Consider the following 14,907-nt stretch of genomic DNA (forward strand, 5'->3'; position numbering starts at 1 on the left):
AGATCAGTTTATTGAGAGAATGCAAAGGCATAATAAAAACCCATTAATTTGAAAGCATTCTTAAATACAAATGGTTTTTATAACCATAGTGTCATGTGCCGGTAACCCCCATATATCACAGGCTGCAAGTCTGGCTGTTGCAGCAGCTGGGGGCCAGTGTGCCACTTTGTAGCAAGCGACCTATTCACGGTTGTTACAACCATACACCTTGTAGTTCAGCACCACAGGGGCGGTCCCTGGTGGTGGTACCTTCAAATGTTTGAGGTACATTCTATTACAAGTGGTCTCCCGAGTGTTAAGAGCTGTACGGGGCAGAGCCGGCCTCTGCTGCTGCTGGGTGGTGGGGAATCTTACAGGGTCTGATTCTGACTTCTCAGCACCTCCGTGTTTCTCCTCTCCTTTGTTATTCTTGGACTTCTCTTCAGCCCCAGCTAGACCCCAAAGAGTGGGCAGGCATCTGTCTGACAACTCTCAGGGCCTTCCTGGACTTCACCATACTCTAGCAGGGCAAGAGGTGACACTGGTATCATGGGTAGGATTCCTACATGAATTCTGGGATGAGAAGCAAAGTTACTAGCAGTGGGAGTCCTGCTTGGGAGTCTGGTAGAAAAGGCAGGACCCCACTTATGACTCTTGGTGTCTGGTGGAGCTGGTGAGACCCTGGTTAGCCTCCGGGAAACAGGGTGGGGGGGGGGACTCCAGAGTGCCTGGAGTAGCGCTCAGTGTGTAGTGGTTTTTGGAATAACCCTTGGACCTAATATTCACAGCTAAGCCAATGCTGGGAGGCTGAGGGACCTGGTTTTTAGCAGAGGCAACAGCATCTACTGTCTCTATGGCCAGTGGCTGGCTCCCCAAAGCAAGCCAGTTTTCTACACTTCCATTCACAAGTCAGCCCACACACTTGCAGTGCATTCTGCCCATTCAAGTCGGTCCTAAATCACGCTTGCTTCCTCCCTAGCAACCACTTGACAGGGTGGGAAGTGAAAGCCCAGGAAGACAAGGGAACATGTGTGCAGCCACACAGCCGCAGGAGCATGCGCAACCAGGACTCTCTCTAAAGCATATGCTTTTCCTAGTTAACTGCTGCCAGAGATGCAGGGCAGCCAGAGGCCTTTCAGCTGTACCCGCAGCAGAAGCCACTTTACTCCCGTCTGTATATGGTTGCTACTACTCCAGTCTCACAACCGTACACCTTGCGGCTCAGCACCACAGGCGTGGTCACTGGTGGTGGTAACCTTCAGTGTTTGAGGGACATTCTGCTACAAGTTGGTTTCATGAGTGTTAAGAGCAGAACTATGCTCTCCCTCCGCCCTTTACCCACCCCATCCCGGAATCTCAGAATTTGACTGTTTTTTGAAGAGAGGCATTCAAAAAGATTCAAGTGAACAGAGGCTAGCAGGATGAACCTTAACCCAATTTGACTGGTCCCTTTCTGAGACGGCTCATCAGGGTGATGACGGGGACACAGAGGACCCTCTTGTGAGGGCAGAGAGGCAAGAGGGAGGAGGCTGGCAGTGATGGGGAGAGAGGAGCCAATCAATGGCACCACAAGAAGCCAACCTTGGTACTACTTTGATCTTAAGCTTCCAGCCTCCAGAAGCTTTGAGGAAGTGTAAGTATCTGTGGGGTTTTAGCCCTCCAGGGAGTGCTATTTTCTTACAGCAGCCCAGCATTAGGCATTTTGTATTAGAACTCTTCTGGAAGGGGAGGGATGGAGGTGAGGGCATGGGGTGGGGATGGGGGAGTGGTTTACAATGGGAGATGATCTGAGGGCCAGTCAAGGGGGCTGAGATTGGTGAAACAGGGAAAGCTCAATCTGAGGGCAGCTGTGAGCAGACAGAAAACACCTCAGTCTTACTGGGAACACCTCACATGTGTCTTAAGGAGACTCCCTCCTAGCTGAGGGCTCATCCTACCCCCTATACCCTCTGGGTACCACATGGCCGAGCTAGGGAGGTCTTCAGTACAGGGGCTGGCAGGAGATAGCTATGTCCATTTGGTGGCTGCTGTAGTAGCTGGAGTCCCCCAGAGGATTGCTGAGCTGGAACACAGAATGTGTCCGGTACTCAGAGCCCTGGAGCCAAGGACAATTATATTGTTTTGGCTTCAGAGTCAAGAACAGCAGAGTTTAGAGAGAAGCCAGCTAACCCCAGGGACACGCACACAGAGAGAAGGAGAGCCACTTGGGCTCCAGGACAATGCCAACAGCCCTCTAGAACACAAAGGGTTTAAAACACTTAGAGAAAGAAATCCCCCTGATTCCCCACTAGGAGCCTGCAGGGGCTCGCTCATCCCAGCCCGACCCCTTGGCCGGAGTTCCTGTGGCTTCTAGCTTGACACATCCTTGTTGCTGCTGCTCTTCAGATGCCTCAGAGGTTTTCCTCCTCTCTTCAGGCTGTGAAGCTACTTCTCCATCACTTAACTTAGTTTCCAGCCTTTGCTACTATAAATGCTCCAAGTGTCTTCTGGAGTGCCATGGTGTTCTATGTTTTGGTTACCACAGTGCGGGGGCCCTAGAGTTCACCCTAAACCAACCTCTTCATTGTATAGGGAAGTGACCCAGGTGTGGTTGGTTTGACAGCTCTTAGATGATTGGAGGTGTGTGGTGTAGCTGTTTGCTCTGAACCAAAATATGCTGCCCTCAGACTCCTAAGACTGAGAACTCACGAAACTTGGAAAACTCTGTGGTGGCTTAAAACCTCCACATTATTCCTCCAGGTTATGTAAGTCACAGATGATTGGATGGGGAGAGGAGACTTTGATAGAATTGTCTACAAGCTTTGAGAGCCTGAGAGGACTGAAACAGGCTGACTCCATGACAGGCTTTAAACTGTCAGTTTGGGAGACTAGGCCTAAATTTCTGTTTCCCAGAACTGGGCAAGTTAGTTATTCGGAAAACCCACAAGTCATGCTCAGCCAATCAGAAGCTGCCCTGCCACCTGGCCTGAGGCAAGAGCCGGTGAGTCAGCAGCAGTTTCCAGGCTTCCCAGCAACAGTCTCCAGCCTCCCCCACTAACCCCAATGGTTCTGGAATGTCCCCAGAGCCCTAGCAATCCCAAAGACTCCCATATCCCAAGAGCCAGCCAATCAAGATAAAGTCCTCTAATCTGCTGTAAATTGGGCCTGGGAGCTCACCTGGGTGTGTCCACCTTGGTCAGTGGTAGACCCTTGCAGGCTATGAGTCTGGGGTGCCACTCTCGGCTAGCTCGGTCTGGGTGGCATCATTCTTTGCTCTACTGCCACCGTACTCTGACTGGGGCAACTGTTTTTTGTTTTTTTCTTTTTTCTTTTGTTTCCCCAGTAAAAGTCACACAACAAGGAGAGACGGCCTGTATCACAGTCATTATTTTAAAATAAAAAAGTTTCACTTGTATCGTAAAATAGCTCCAGAGTTGAACTGTCCAACCCCTTCCAGCCTTCCTTGTCACCTTGAGTAAGGAAACCAGAGGAGAGCTTACACCCTTCTACTTCACACAAAAGGTTGTTAGCCAGTGAAGGCTGTGATGTACCCTGTCACAAGCATGTGCGAGGCCTTCAACCAGGGGCTCCCCTAACACATGCAAATTTTCATTCAAGGCCTTTTGTACTGGTCTACACACTCCCCTCCCCACAATCTGGGGTGACTGCCTCTTTGCATATCATTTGCATGCATTTGCATAAGGTACTTGAGACTCTAACTCTAAATATGTAAGAGTCACTAAAACAAAAATCTAGCTTGACATGCCTAAAACGTAGAGCCAAATTTTAAAAGAAACGTGTCAGGATAAGTATGTGGGGTGGGGGGCTGGGGTGGGTGCCCACAGACTGATGGTGCCCAGATGTCTTAGGAAGGCCTCCTCCTCCCTAAAATCTCCATGCTTGGGTCATCTTCCCAAGGGATGCAGAGGGCATCTTCAATAAGACACTGAACATTCCTTGTACCGTACCCTGCTGGAAGAGCGAACCCTCGCAGGCACGTGGACAGGAGGTCCTCTTAGCTCCGTGCTGCAGCTGATAGATGGAAGCCAGCAGGCCCTGTCGATGGCCACACAGCTTAGGAGCCCGGATTTGGTAAAACCTGGCTCTAATGACTGCATTCCAACCTCTTTGAGTTAATGTACCTCTTTTTTTTTTTTTTAATCAGTGCTGTCAATGGAAGCCAGAGTCCTAGGCAGGCTTTACCACTGAGCCGCACTCCCCACCCTGAACTCCTCTGCTCGTCCCCCTCCACTCTACCCTCTGTCCCTAGGTTCTGCACAGCCAGAGGTTATGATCCCCCATCTCTGGGAATTCATTTTCTAGGTTGAGTTTTTCCTCTCTTGCCTAAAAATAAATGGTATGTTTAGGCTTGTACACACACATTCGTTATACTGATAATTTATTCTAACAATTCCATTTAATTTCCTCATTATTTTAAATGTCTTCTTAACTAGATTCTCTGCCACATCAGGGTGTTCTGTCTACTGGCTTTTTAATCCTCTCTTAGGCAATTACAGGAGGCTACATCCCTTCACCAAGCATAACTGCCTCATGGAGCCCAGTCATCGTTAAGATTCATGAACAATGGCAGCGAAAATATCTTACTACAGTTTTAAGCCTCTTTACAAGCATTTTTTTTTTATTTCATTTGAGAAAGGATCTCATTACGTAGCCCATACTAGCCTTAAACTTCTGATTCTCCTAAGTGCTGGAATTTCTAAGCGTGTGCCACCACACCATTTTGAAAAACTAAAACACAGTATAATGGTTTGAAGTGTTTGCCAAAGATCACCAGTCATTGACTTTTACTTCCAAAGCCACTGTGTTGGGGATTTGGGACTTAAGGCTACAGGGATGTAATTTTATTTATGAGGGAGTGGGCTCCTTTTAAAACATATGTTGGGCCCTCTTTTCTCCTCTCCTCTTGCTCTTCTCCCATAAGATGGCAAAACCTGAGGATCCTCCTGGACAAAATTGTAGGTCACTGCCCATGAAGAGAACGTGCTGAACTTCCTAATTCCCAAGACTTTCTTCTAATTGGGAAAGGATGTCTGGACCATTGACATTTAATCCCTCCATCTGATACATGAGAAGACGAGGCCCTGCCCCCCCCCCCCCCACGTAAAATGATTTACAGTTAACCACAGCTATACAGGGTCAGATGGGGAAGCAGGTCAGGCCAGCACACTTCATGACTAATTCCACTGATGTTCCCAAGTCCCCAGCTCTTTTTTATACTCAGCTTCCAGAACTTTAATGTGTTCTGCTCTTTGAACTCCAATGACTCCTTTTTACTTTAAAGACCACATATAATAAATGCTAATTCTTCAGAGCATGGTTTTGCTTAGAATTAAATAGGCATCACTGAGTTCAGGGGATACTGCTCTGAAGCGGCAACCCAGGTCTCCTGACCTTGACTAAAGAGCTTGTAGCACAAATCTTTTGCTGCTTCCCCCTCTCCAGGCAGCCACGCTCCACAAGCCCCCTCCCATCAAGCTGGGTATCCATTCACAGGGTGGATGGGCAGAAGTTCTGCTCAAGCCTCTGAACTAACTGGGGCCGTCACCTGGTGGCTTCCAGAAATGTCCGGAGATCACGGGTTCAACAGCCAGACTGATGAGGTCCATGACTCCACTGGGAACTGCTTCCCAGAACACAGTCTCTAGAACACAGGCAAGCAAGAAAACCACGTGAGTCGGGCCTGTGTGCCCCGACGCACCTGTGGCCAGTGTGTGTGTGTGTGTGTGTGTGTGTGTGTGTGTGTGTGTGTGTGTGTGTGTGTGCTCACAACCACATGTTCATGCCCTCTTTTGTTTCTCTTTCCCGGTTCCTCCTGACCTCATGGCACACGGCATAGTCCTTTTTCTTGGAACAAGAAACAGACAAGCAGGATACATTTTGTAGGTTGTGTTCCCCCTGCCCCCAAGAGCTCCAAGCTATCATATGGTCAAACCATTTGTCTAAGGTCTAAAGCATGCCACATAGCAGCTCTGGATAAAAGCTCAGCTTTCTTTGATCCTAGATGCTCAAGAGATCCTCAACACGGAGGGAGTTTTTGATTCAGGAAAAGGTCCTTATGAGCAGAGGAATGTCAGATAAAGACAACCTAGTTGTTGAGAATATAACCACTGTTACTGATGACCATAATTTGATACCCTATATTCCCAAATGCAGCAACATACGGGCAACTCTGTGCCTCTGGTTATCAGCCTTAGTGACTGTGACTTAATGCAGACAAATGCCTTGTCTTAGATGGCTTCTGAGCCTTGGAGACTTTGCTGGGAATGTCCCAGGGGCTGGGGAGCATGTAATCTCCGAGCCAAGGCCTGGCCTACCTCCTAACTGCTCTGTCTGAAGCACCAGGGTTGGATCGATGCTTCAGGGTTACAGCCCTCCTACCCAGTTCAGCGTGACCTACCATGAATACTTACTGAGGGAGGAGACCCTCTGTCATCCCTGTCTGAAGAAGAATTTCTATTTTCCACAAGTGACCACCACAGCACATCTAAACCCACTCATCTTCCTCAGAGTGACTTTGGCACTCCCACGGAGGTGGTCTTCGTTCCCTCCCCTGAGTATGGTGTGACCAGTGACTATGGCTGAATGACTTCTGAGACTAAACATGAAGGGTGTGGTCTCTTTCCTGTGTTCTTGGGGTACTTACTCTTAGAGGCCAGCGAGCATTCTGTCTGGAAACCTGAACAACCTAGAAAGAGGGACTGTGTGCGTAGAAGGGAACAGAACCTGGCCTTCAGAGCTAGCGAACAGTCAAGCACCACATGCTGGTTCAGTGGGGAAGAGGATGTCAGAACCTTACCAAGCCACCCGGCTAAACCTTTGGCAGAGACAAATGACCCTCTTTTCAAACTCCGGTTTTATGAATGGAATAAAGGATGAATATAGTTTCTGTCCTAAGTTTAAGAATGGCTCGCCAGGAACCGTAGGGTGTAAAATACACCCTACATAGTATTCAGCAATCGTCCTGGGTTTCATCATGGGGGTGAGGGAGGGGGAGAGACAGGCTTTAAATGTTTTCCTGCAGCTCTATGATTTCTGTGATACAGTGTCTCCCCTACAAAGAAGAGAGCAAGCACACAGTAAGAGTGTTACAAAGCTCCTACTATGTGGGACAGAAGAAAGCTGGAGGCAACTGGTTCCTGCAAAGGCTCTGTTCTAGAAGGGAGGAAAATGAGAGGGAACTTGTACCAGCAAGCAAAAGGGTCCCTCGAAGACTCAACAGACACAGTGAGAGTTGGAATCAGATGGATGAAAAGGTCAAGGCAGCCTCTGATGAGATAACACGGTCCTCAACATTCAGGGGACGGCTTGTTGTCATCAGGAGAGAGAACGGGTTCTGATGGCCTCTGACTCTGTTAACAGGAGGGGGTTCTGGGGAATGCGGAGGCTAGGGTAGTGTCAGTGGGAGGAAGGATACATGGTCAGAGTTTCAGTTACAGAGGAAAAGCCCTGCAGACCTACTGTGCACTGTAGCAACTACAGTGAATGACATGTGCTGCACTTCAAAATGACCCAAAGGAAGCCTTGAAATCCTGGGTGTGCTGGGACACACCTCTAGTCCCAGCACTTGGGAGGCTCAGGCAGGAGGTGGTGAGGTGGAGGCCTGTTTAGGTTACAGAGAAACTATGTCAAAAATAAATGAATTTTTAAATGTTTTCACCACAGGGAAAGTATAAATTTCCAAGTCAGTCAAAAATAAAGACAGCCAGGCATGGTGGTGCACACCTTTAATCCCTGTACTCAGGAGGCAGAGGCAGGTGGATTTCTAAGTTCAAAAACAGCCTGGTCTACAGAGGGAATTCCAGGACAGCCAGGGCCACATAGAGAAAACCCGTCTCAAATGTCCTCCCAACCCCATAAAAAAGACTTCAAAGAAAATGGTCTGATGGAGCTCAGAGCTGGGATGCTTCAGCCACGCAATCAAAGCCAACACTGGCCAGGTTAGAGTCATGAGGACAGCTTATACATTGACAGGAAACGGCACCTTACCTTCCCAGTTCGCTCCCTTAGGCCTGTAATCCCAGTGTGATTATAAAACACCACCACCAGAAAAGGTCCCAAGCTGAATGCTTTACAAACCTCTGGCCAGTACTCCTTGGGACTGACAGGGCTGGGGCAGGGAGATGGCTTGGTGGTAAGCCTGGTAACCTAGTTCCACCTTTGGAACCCACATAAGAAGAGAACCAACTCCATAAAGTTGCCCTCTGATGTCCATGTGTGTGCCTCATCCATATTTGTGTATACAGTAACACACACACACACACACACACACACACACACACACACACACACACACACGGGGTTGGGGGGAGAGAAGCCCATCACGTTTCTCAGGACCTGATAGTCGTGAAGACCTAATGTAGTTTGTGGGGTCCAGGGTAAGCTGGAATGGAGAAAGGACTTTAGGCAGAATCGAGGGCACTGTGATAACAGTGATATGTAATGATTACCGTAAGGAAGCACATTGTTTTATTAACCGTGACAAATATTCCATGGTATAGGAGATGTAGAAATAAAAGGCCAAAAAAATAAAAGCAATGTCTCAACCCTTTAACTATCAGACCATGTCTGCAAGGCCCTTGACCCCAGTGACCTATGAGCGATACAGCCTAATTCAGGGTGAGCCATGGCACCCTGCCTAAAGGGCCAGTTTCAAGGAAAAAAAAAATCTGCTGTTAAGCTGAGTACTTACTGAAACGGAGAGATGTCCAGTTCTATCCAGACGTGACCCCACATAGGTGTCTCAAGAGACATCGTCAAGGACTCCCCAACTTCTGTGAAAGACTCCTGCCTCCACCTTACCCTGTGCAAACCCCTCCCTGGCAACCTGCATGCTGCTTTCTTGTGCATTTCATACATACCATTAGTTAATCCTTTCACTGCCTGTCACTGGCCTTCTGGATATTGTTCTGTGCCTTAGGAGACTGGATACAAAGACCTAGGAGCCTCACTACCATCTCCCCAGATCCGATATAAATTCAAAATTATTCTCAAAGAGACACATTGAAAATGGCTAGTGGACATCGGACAGGGGACATAGCTGAGGAAAAGGTTTGTGATCAACTTTCTCAGCAACCTGGGGTGAGATCTTGTGTTTACCAGTGGGCCAGATGGAAGAAAGGGGCTGAGACTCCCCCTTGACCTATCGCTGGCTTCTAGAAAGAAATGGAAGCTGGCTTTTACTTTGTCTATGGCTACTGCTGTATATCCCATAATTTCCAACTCCCTGTCTAACAACCGAAGTGTGATGTTTGGAGGTGAAATGGTCAGCATGAAGAGTTTGGATGCAGTTCTTCTTTTTTTTTTTTTTGGAGCTGAGGACCGAACCCAGGGCCTTGCGCTTGCTAGGTAAGCGCTCTACCACTGAGCTAAATCCCCAACCCCTTGGATGCAGTTCTATGTGAGTGTTTTACCTGCATGTATTATATGTGTACCACATTCGGACCCGATGCCTAGGGAGACCAAAAGAGGGCATCAGATCCCCTTAATGGTTGGAAACTGCCACGTGGGTGCCAGGCACCTAATCCAAATGCTTTTCACTGCTGACTCAACTCTCCAGTCCCCCTGGACACACAGTTTAAAAGCTCACTTCAATTCCAACTGAGCATGCAGGGTAAATGCTACTATGAACAAAACCTCATCTTGACCAAGAAAGCAGACTTGGAATGCACAGCTTACTCAGTCCACACAGCAAGGTTGCCTTGGTTCTCAGAGGCTGTGTGGGGGTAACATGGTGCATTGTCTCCTCAGACCCACTCTACTATCCTGGTACTGTCAGTAGTGTTCAACCCCAAAAGTAGGTTTGATCGTCATCACTTTGTCCCAAAGAAAGTAGGGCATCTCATCTTGCAGCACGGAAACAGTACACCCGAGTCCAGAGCTCTGGGGTACCCTGCTCCCATACTCACTGTGATAGCTGGTTGTGGGCCTCAGGCAAAGGAGGCCAGCGGCGGAAGTCAGCTGCTTTTCTTAACCACAGTGAAGACAACAGTGTCTAACTGGAGTGCTTTCTGCAGCAGATTGGGAAACGAGGAAGCACGGAGAGCCCCACACAGGGCCTGAATTCACACAGGGGACTCGAATTCTGAACTGAGGCTCTGGTGGCCAGGGATCTGTGCCACTTTCTGCCCTCTCACATGAGCACATTGCTCTTGAAAGCACGAGAGAATGAAGAGGTTAAGCAGACCCACCGGTCTGAGCTACTAGCAGTTGATTGCTGGGATGGTTAGTTAACTGTCAACTTGACATAACCATCTAGAATCAAGGGGAAGAGAGTCTAGTCTTGGCGAGGGATTGTGTAGACCAGGTTGGCCCAGGTGTGGGTGTGGGGGGATTATCCTGACTATGCTAACTCATGTGGGAAGACCACACCTACCAGTGGGCAGTGTTACTCCCTGGGGGTGGGTCTTGGGCTGGAGAAGGAAGCTCCTCATCCCAGGACCTCGTTTATGCTTCACGCTGGCTGTGAGAGTCAGGACGCTCCAACACAGTTGATGACATGGGCCTTACTCTCAGAGCTGGTGTGAGCTTTCTGTGCTCAGGGCTTTCCTGTCAACCTGGTGCATACTGGAGTCAGTAGAGGAGGAAGGCCCCGATCACTGTGGGTGGAGCCACCCCCGGGGCAGGTGGTCGTGGGTGCTATAAGAAAGCAGCAGGCTCAGTGGGCCATGGGGACCAAGCCAGTAGGCAACTTTCCTCCTGTGTCTAGCGCTTCAGTTCTTGCTTCCAGGTTCCTGGCCTGTTTGAGTTCCTCTTCTGACCTCACTTAGCGAGGGACTCTGATGCGGAACCACAGCTGAAATAGACTCTTCCCTCTTTAGTCGCTTTTGGTCCTGGTGCCTATCACAGCAATAGAAACCCTGACTAAGATAGTGTCCTAGAGGGGGTTGGGGATTTAGCTCAGCGGTAGAGCGCTTGCCTAGCGAGTGCAAGGTCCTGGGTTCGGTCCCCAGCTCCAAAAAACAGAAAAAAGAAGAAGAAGAAGAAGAAAAAAAGATAGTGTCCTAGAGACACCTCGAACAAGAATATTAAAAGCAATAGCATGCTTATGTCAGACCCCCCCCATATCATGGCTTTGAGTGTAACTGTATTAGGACTCCTTTCCCTCGCCTGCAAACCTGGACAATACACCCTACAAACTGCCTCACAGTATCATGCACAATAAGGCAAGACAGTAAACAAGCTTGTATATTTCATGCATGCCACCGTGTGCATGCGGAGGTCAGAGGGCAACTTGGGAGGTTGGCTTTCCCTCGACCTTGTTTGGCTCCTTACCCCGCTGGCTCCTGTGTATCACTGGTCCACGAGCTTCTGGGGATTCTCCTGGCTGTACTTTATGTCTTCCAGCAAGAACTCCCAGGTTACAGAGGCTTACACTATATGCGTGGCTTTTCTATGGGTTCTGAGGGTTTGAACTCAGATCTTCACGCTTGCCTACTGACCATCTCCCTGGCTTCCTTTTCTACTTAAATTTTAAACTCTACTTACTTTTCAAACTTCGACCTTGAAATCTTGTTGAAAATCATACCCTTTGAATCATGTACCTTAAAAAGCCACTAAACTGCCCGTGGGATGGCTTGGATGGTGAGGGTGCTTGCTACCAAACTTGACACCTGAATTTGATCCCTGAGACCCACACTGTGGAAGGAGGAAGCCAACTGCCAGAAGCTCTCCTCTGGCTCCCACAAATGCTCCATGGTATACTCATGTATGAGTGTATGTATGTGTGCATGTATATATATATATACATATACACACACACATAATCATGTAAAAAAAGACCACAAAATCACATATAATTGACAGACATTTTAAAGCCTGACTCTCTTGAGAAGCCCCCACCATGATGTATGTCTTACTTTCCCCTATGTTGCTCTGCTTAAAAACCACATTAAGGGCTTCCCGATGCCTCCTTATGGAATTCTTTTCTGTGTCACAAAGTTCTCGTTACTTCAGTGAAGGCCTCTAAACCAGGGTGAAGGCTCCTCGGGCTACTGGTGGCAGTGCTGGGTTGTGTCTCCCTGTCCCTGCTGACACAAGCCCCTGGCTTCACAGGTTGATACGTAAGTTCCCTCTGAGCCTACAATCACATCTTAGGCTGAGTTCCAATGGGATTCCTTCAAGACTCCCAAAGACTTCTTGCATGGCATTTGACCTGAGCCACCAGCATCTGCCCACCCTCAGCTTCAAATCTCCAAACCCAGAAGGAGTGGGAAAAGACACAAAGGCCTGTCTTGGTCACATCCAAGAATCCCTTCCATACGGCCAACTCGGGAGCATCTGCAGGGACAGCTAATGAATGGGGCCAGTAGCCTGTCAGTGTCCTCTCTCAGCAACCCTGCCCTCCTCACCAAAATGCTTGCTGAAGACAGGGGAGAATGATGGTGGCTGGAAAGGTTGGTGACAAAGTTCCCGAGGAGGGAGCAGGTGGAGGGGAGGTTGGCCTCAGGAGGCGAGTTCCTGCTTCCTTTGGTATTCTCCAGTCCCTGAGCCTCTCAGGCTCATCCTGAGTGCTGTTAGCTTTCTCACATGGTTCTGTCAGGCTGGCTGCAAGGCTAGCTGGTCCTGCCTGCCACACTTGTTGAAGGTTCATCGCCTGCTACAGTTTGTCTGGAGCAAAGTAGCCCTGTCAGCACAGCCATGGTTCCCCGTGACATTATGCTGTTTCTCATACCCCATGGTCTAGTTTCTGTTTTGGGCATAAGCTGGGTTCCACTACTGAATTCTGGAATGCAGTCTTCCATGTTGTGCATGCTTGTGAATTAAAGTTCTCCTCAGTACCCCCACTTAAAAAGAAAAACAAACCAAACTATCCCTTCCCAACACTTTATGGTGACCAACACGGATGCCCCTGTTAATGCTACTCTTCCATTGTGAAGCATCTACTGTGTACAAGTACTGTGCATGGAGCACCTACTGTGTACTAGTACTGTGCATGTAGCACCTACTGTACACTAGTACTGTGCATGCAGCACCTACTACACACTACTACTGTGCATGCAGCACCTACTACATACTACTACTGTGCATGCAGCACCTACTGTGCACTAGCGCTATAGTAAGCATTTTCACCATTTGTCTCAATCTTTACAAAATCATAAGACAAAAAAACTTAATTATCTCCCACACGACTACAGAAGTTCCAATCTCCTGCCTTTCATGCATTTCGGTATGGACTATAAATCTGTGGATTTTGGTATCCGAAAGAGTCAAGGCGGACTGGGAGGTCTCTTCTGGTGGAAACAAACAAATCACCATGCCTGTGCCGAACTGAGGAGCTGAGGACACACAGTGAGGAGGGCACAAAGGGAGATAGCACTAGAATAATAAGGGTGGCCTGACTGCAGTTCAGTCAGATGAAACGCAGGAAGGCTTCCTGGGAGTGAGGACACCCAAGTCCTCTTATCGCCCCTCCTTTGCCCAATCTGCTCATCTTTTATTCACGAAGCCAACAAATATGTATGGGACATTAAGCTAAGGGGAGGGGCTTTATATTTCCCAGATAAACCAATCCTAACATTACCTATGGAGGTGCTCATACTTCATTCCCTGCTGTGGGCGATGAAATGTATATCGGCGGAGAAATCTTCAGTATTTTCTGAGAAAGTCTGTATCTGTGTGGCAAGTAGTTTACAAAACACTGTGCTTGGAACAGAAAGACGCAGCACTGGGTGCCTACAGCGGCCCCAGGTATTTTCCTCTTGGACATTCATTTAGTAGTCACAAGATTCTGGGCGATGGGTGTGGCTTTCCCTAAAACTAAGGTCCAGGGAAGTTAAGGGTTTGTACAGGGTTGCGAACTCGAAGTTCCAGCCAAGGCGGATGCTCTCCTACACACCTAGGTGTGTGTCTCTCCACCTTTCCACTCTCCTCCTCTCTGGCGACAGATGCTGACAGATATAGCCTCTGTAGTAATGCCTGATTGCTTCTCATAGCTCCCTGCCTGATCAAAGGATGCTTAGATCAGCAGGCCTTGGGGATGACAAGTTGGTGACCCTGGATCTGACAAGAGTCAGGTTCTCTGAAGCTGACCCACTCTTGTCTTGCCATCACCGTAGGCATACTTGCAAAAGCTCTGTTTCAGTTGAACCCAAGAGAGCAAGACTGTGATCCAAGCTGAAACAACACATCCCTGGAAAGGATCTACTAGTCCTAGGCTGGGGCTGGGACATTGGAGATGGGGCCCTTGGTTGTCCTCTCTTGAAGACACTCTCTTTAGTAATTGGGAGGTGGCTGCCCCCATGTCCTAGTTCTGGGATAGAGAGGTGGTTTCTTGCCTCTCAGATGTCCTTTGATCCTCTCTACTCCCCCAGAATACATCTTCTCACCCAGTCATGTTTCGTTTGGTTGGACAAGTTTGGAAAAGTCATTATTGCCCCACTCACCTATCTCACCATGCAAGCATTACCGACTGGAGTGACACAAAGGAACCTGTTCCTTCTCAGTCCTCCTGGAGAGCATTGGTTGAGGTCCAGGAACATGGCTGACCCTGATCACACTGATTACTTTAGACCTCTCTTGTTTACTTATGCTGTCAAGTAACTTAAGTTCTCTGGGCTTTGTCTTCCTCCCCATAAAGTGATGAGGTAGCCTCACTGTGGGTTTACTGTCACGGATCTGAGGAGTTAACAGAGGTGAGTAATAACTCCATAAATCTATACCACAGTATGTTGGTGCTATTAGATTGTATACTGCTCAGTGTGACAGCCACTGGCAACCTGGGTCTAGGCACTCCTGGCGCAGTGACAGGCTATGAGCATAAATTCCTCCTTGAGTTTGAAGGGATAAAGCATGAAAATAAAAGCTGAATATTCCCTCGAATTTTGTTTTGCTCAGTGTAAACACTGATACACCAACATGGCGAGCAGACTGGTGCATATTAACTAAAACATATCATTTAAAGTAATCCTCTATAGCACCTCTAATTTAAAA

At 48.4% G+C, this 14,907-nt stretch overlaps 1 protein-coding gene across 16 annotated transcripts in view; it reads right to left on the reverse strand.

Annotated features, from left to right (window-relative positions):
- Positions 1 to 14,907, reverse strand: part of Tmem108 (transmembrane protein 108) — a 287,643-nt gene that overhangs the window by 16,976 nt on the left and 255,760 nt on the right. For 7 of the 16 annotated variants that reach the window (XM_087561342.1, XM_087561339.1, XM_087561338.1 and 4 more), the window contains one exon: positions 5,525 to 5,620. The exons of 7 other annotated variants lie outside the window; for them this stretch is intronic. In XM_087561342.1, coding sequence (XP_087417468.1) covers positions 5,525 to 5,620 — 96 coding nt within the window. Of the gene's footprint in view, positions 1 to 5,524; positions 5,621 to 7,164; positions 7,364 to 14,907 lie in introns of all 16 variants that reach the window. 2 more of the 16 variants (XM_087561345.1, XM_087561346.1) reach the window with 1 other exon arrangement.

This window comes from Rattus norvegicus, chromosome 8, assembly GCF_021556685.1.
Source record: "Rattus norvegicus strain SHRSP/BbbUtx chromosome 8, alternate assembly SHRSP_T2T, whole genome shotgun sequence".
Taxonomy (NCBI): domain Eukaryota; kingdom Metazoa; phylum Chordata; class Mammalia; order Rodentia; family Muridae; genus Rattus; species Rattus norvegicus.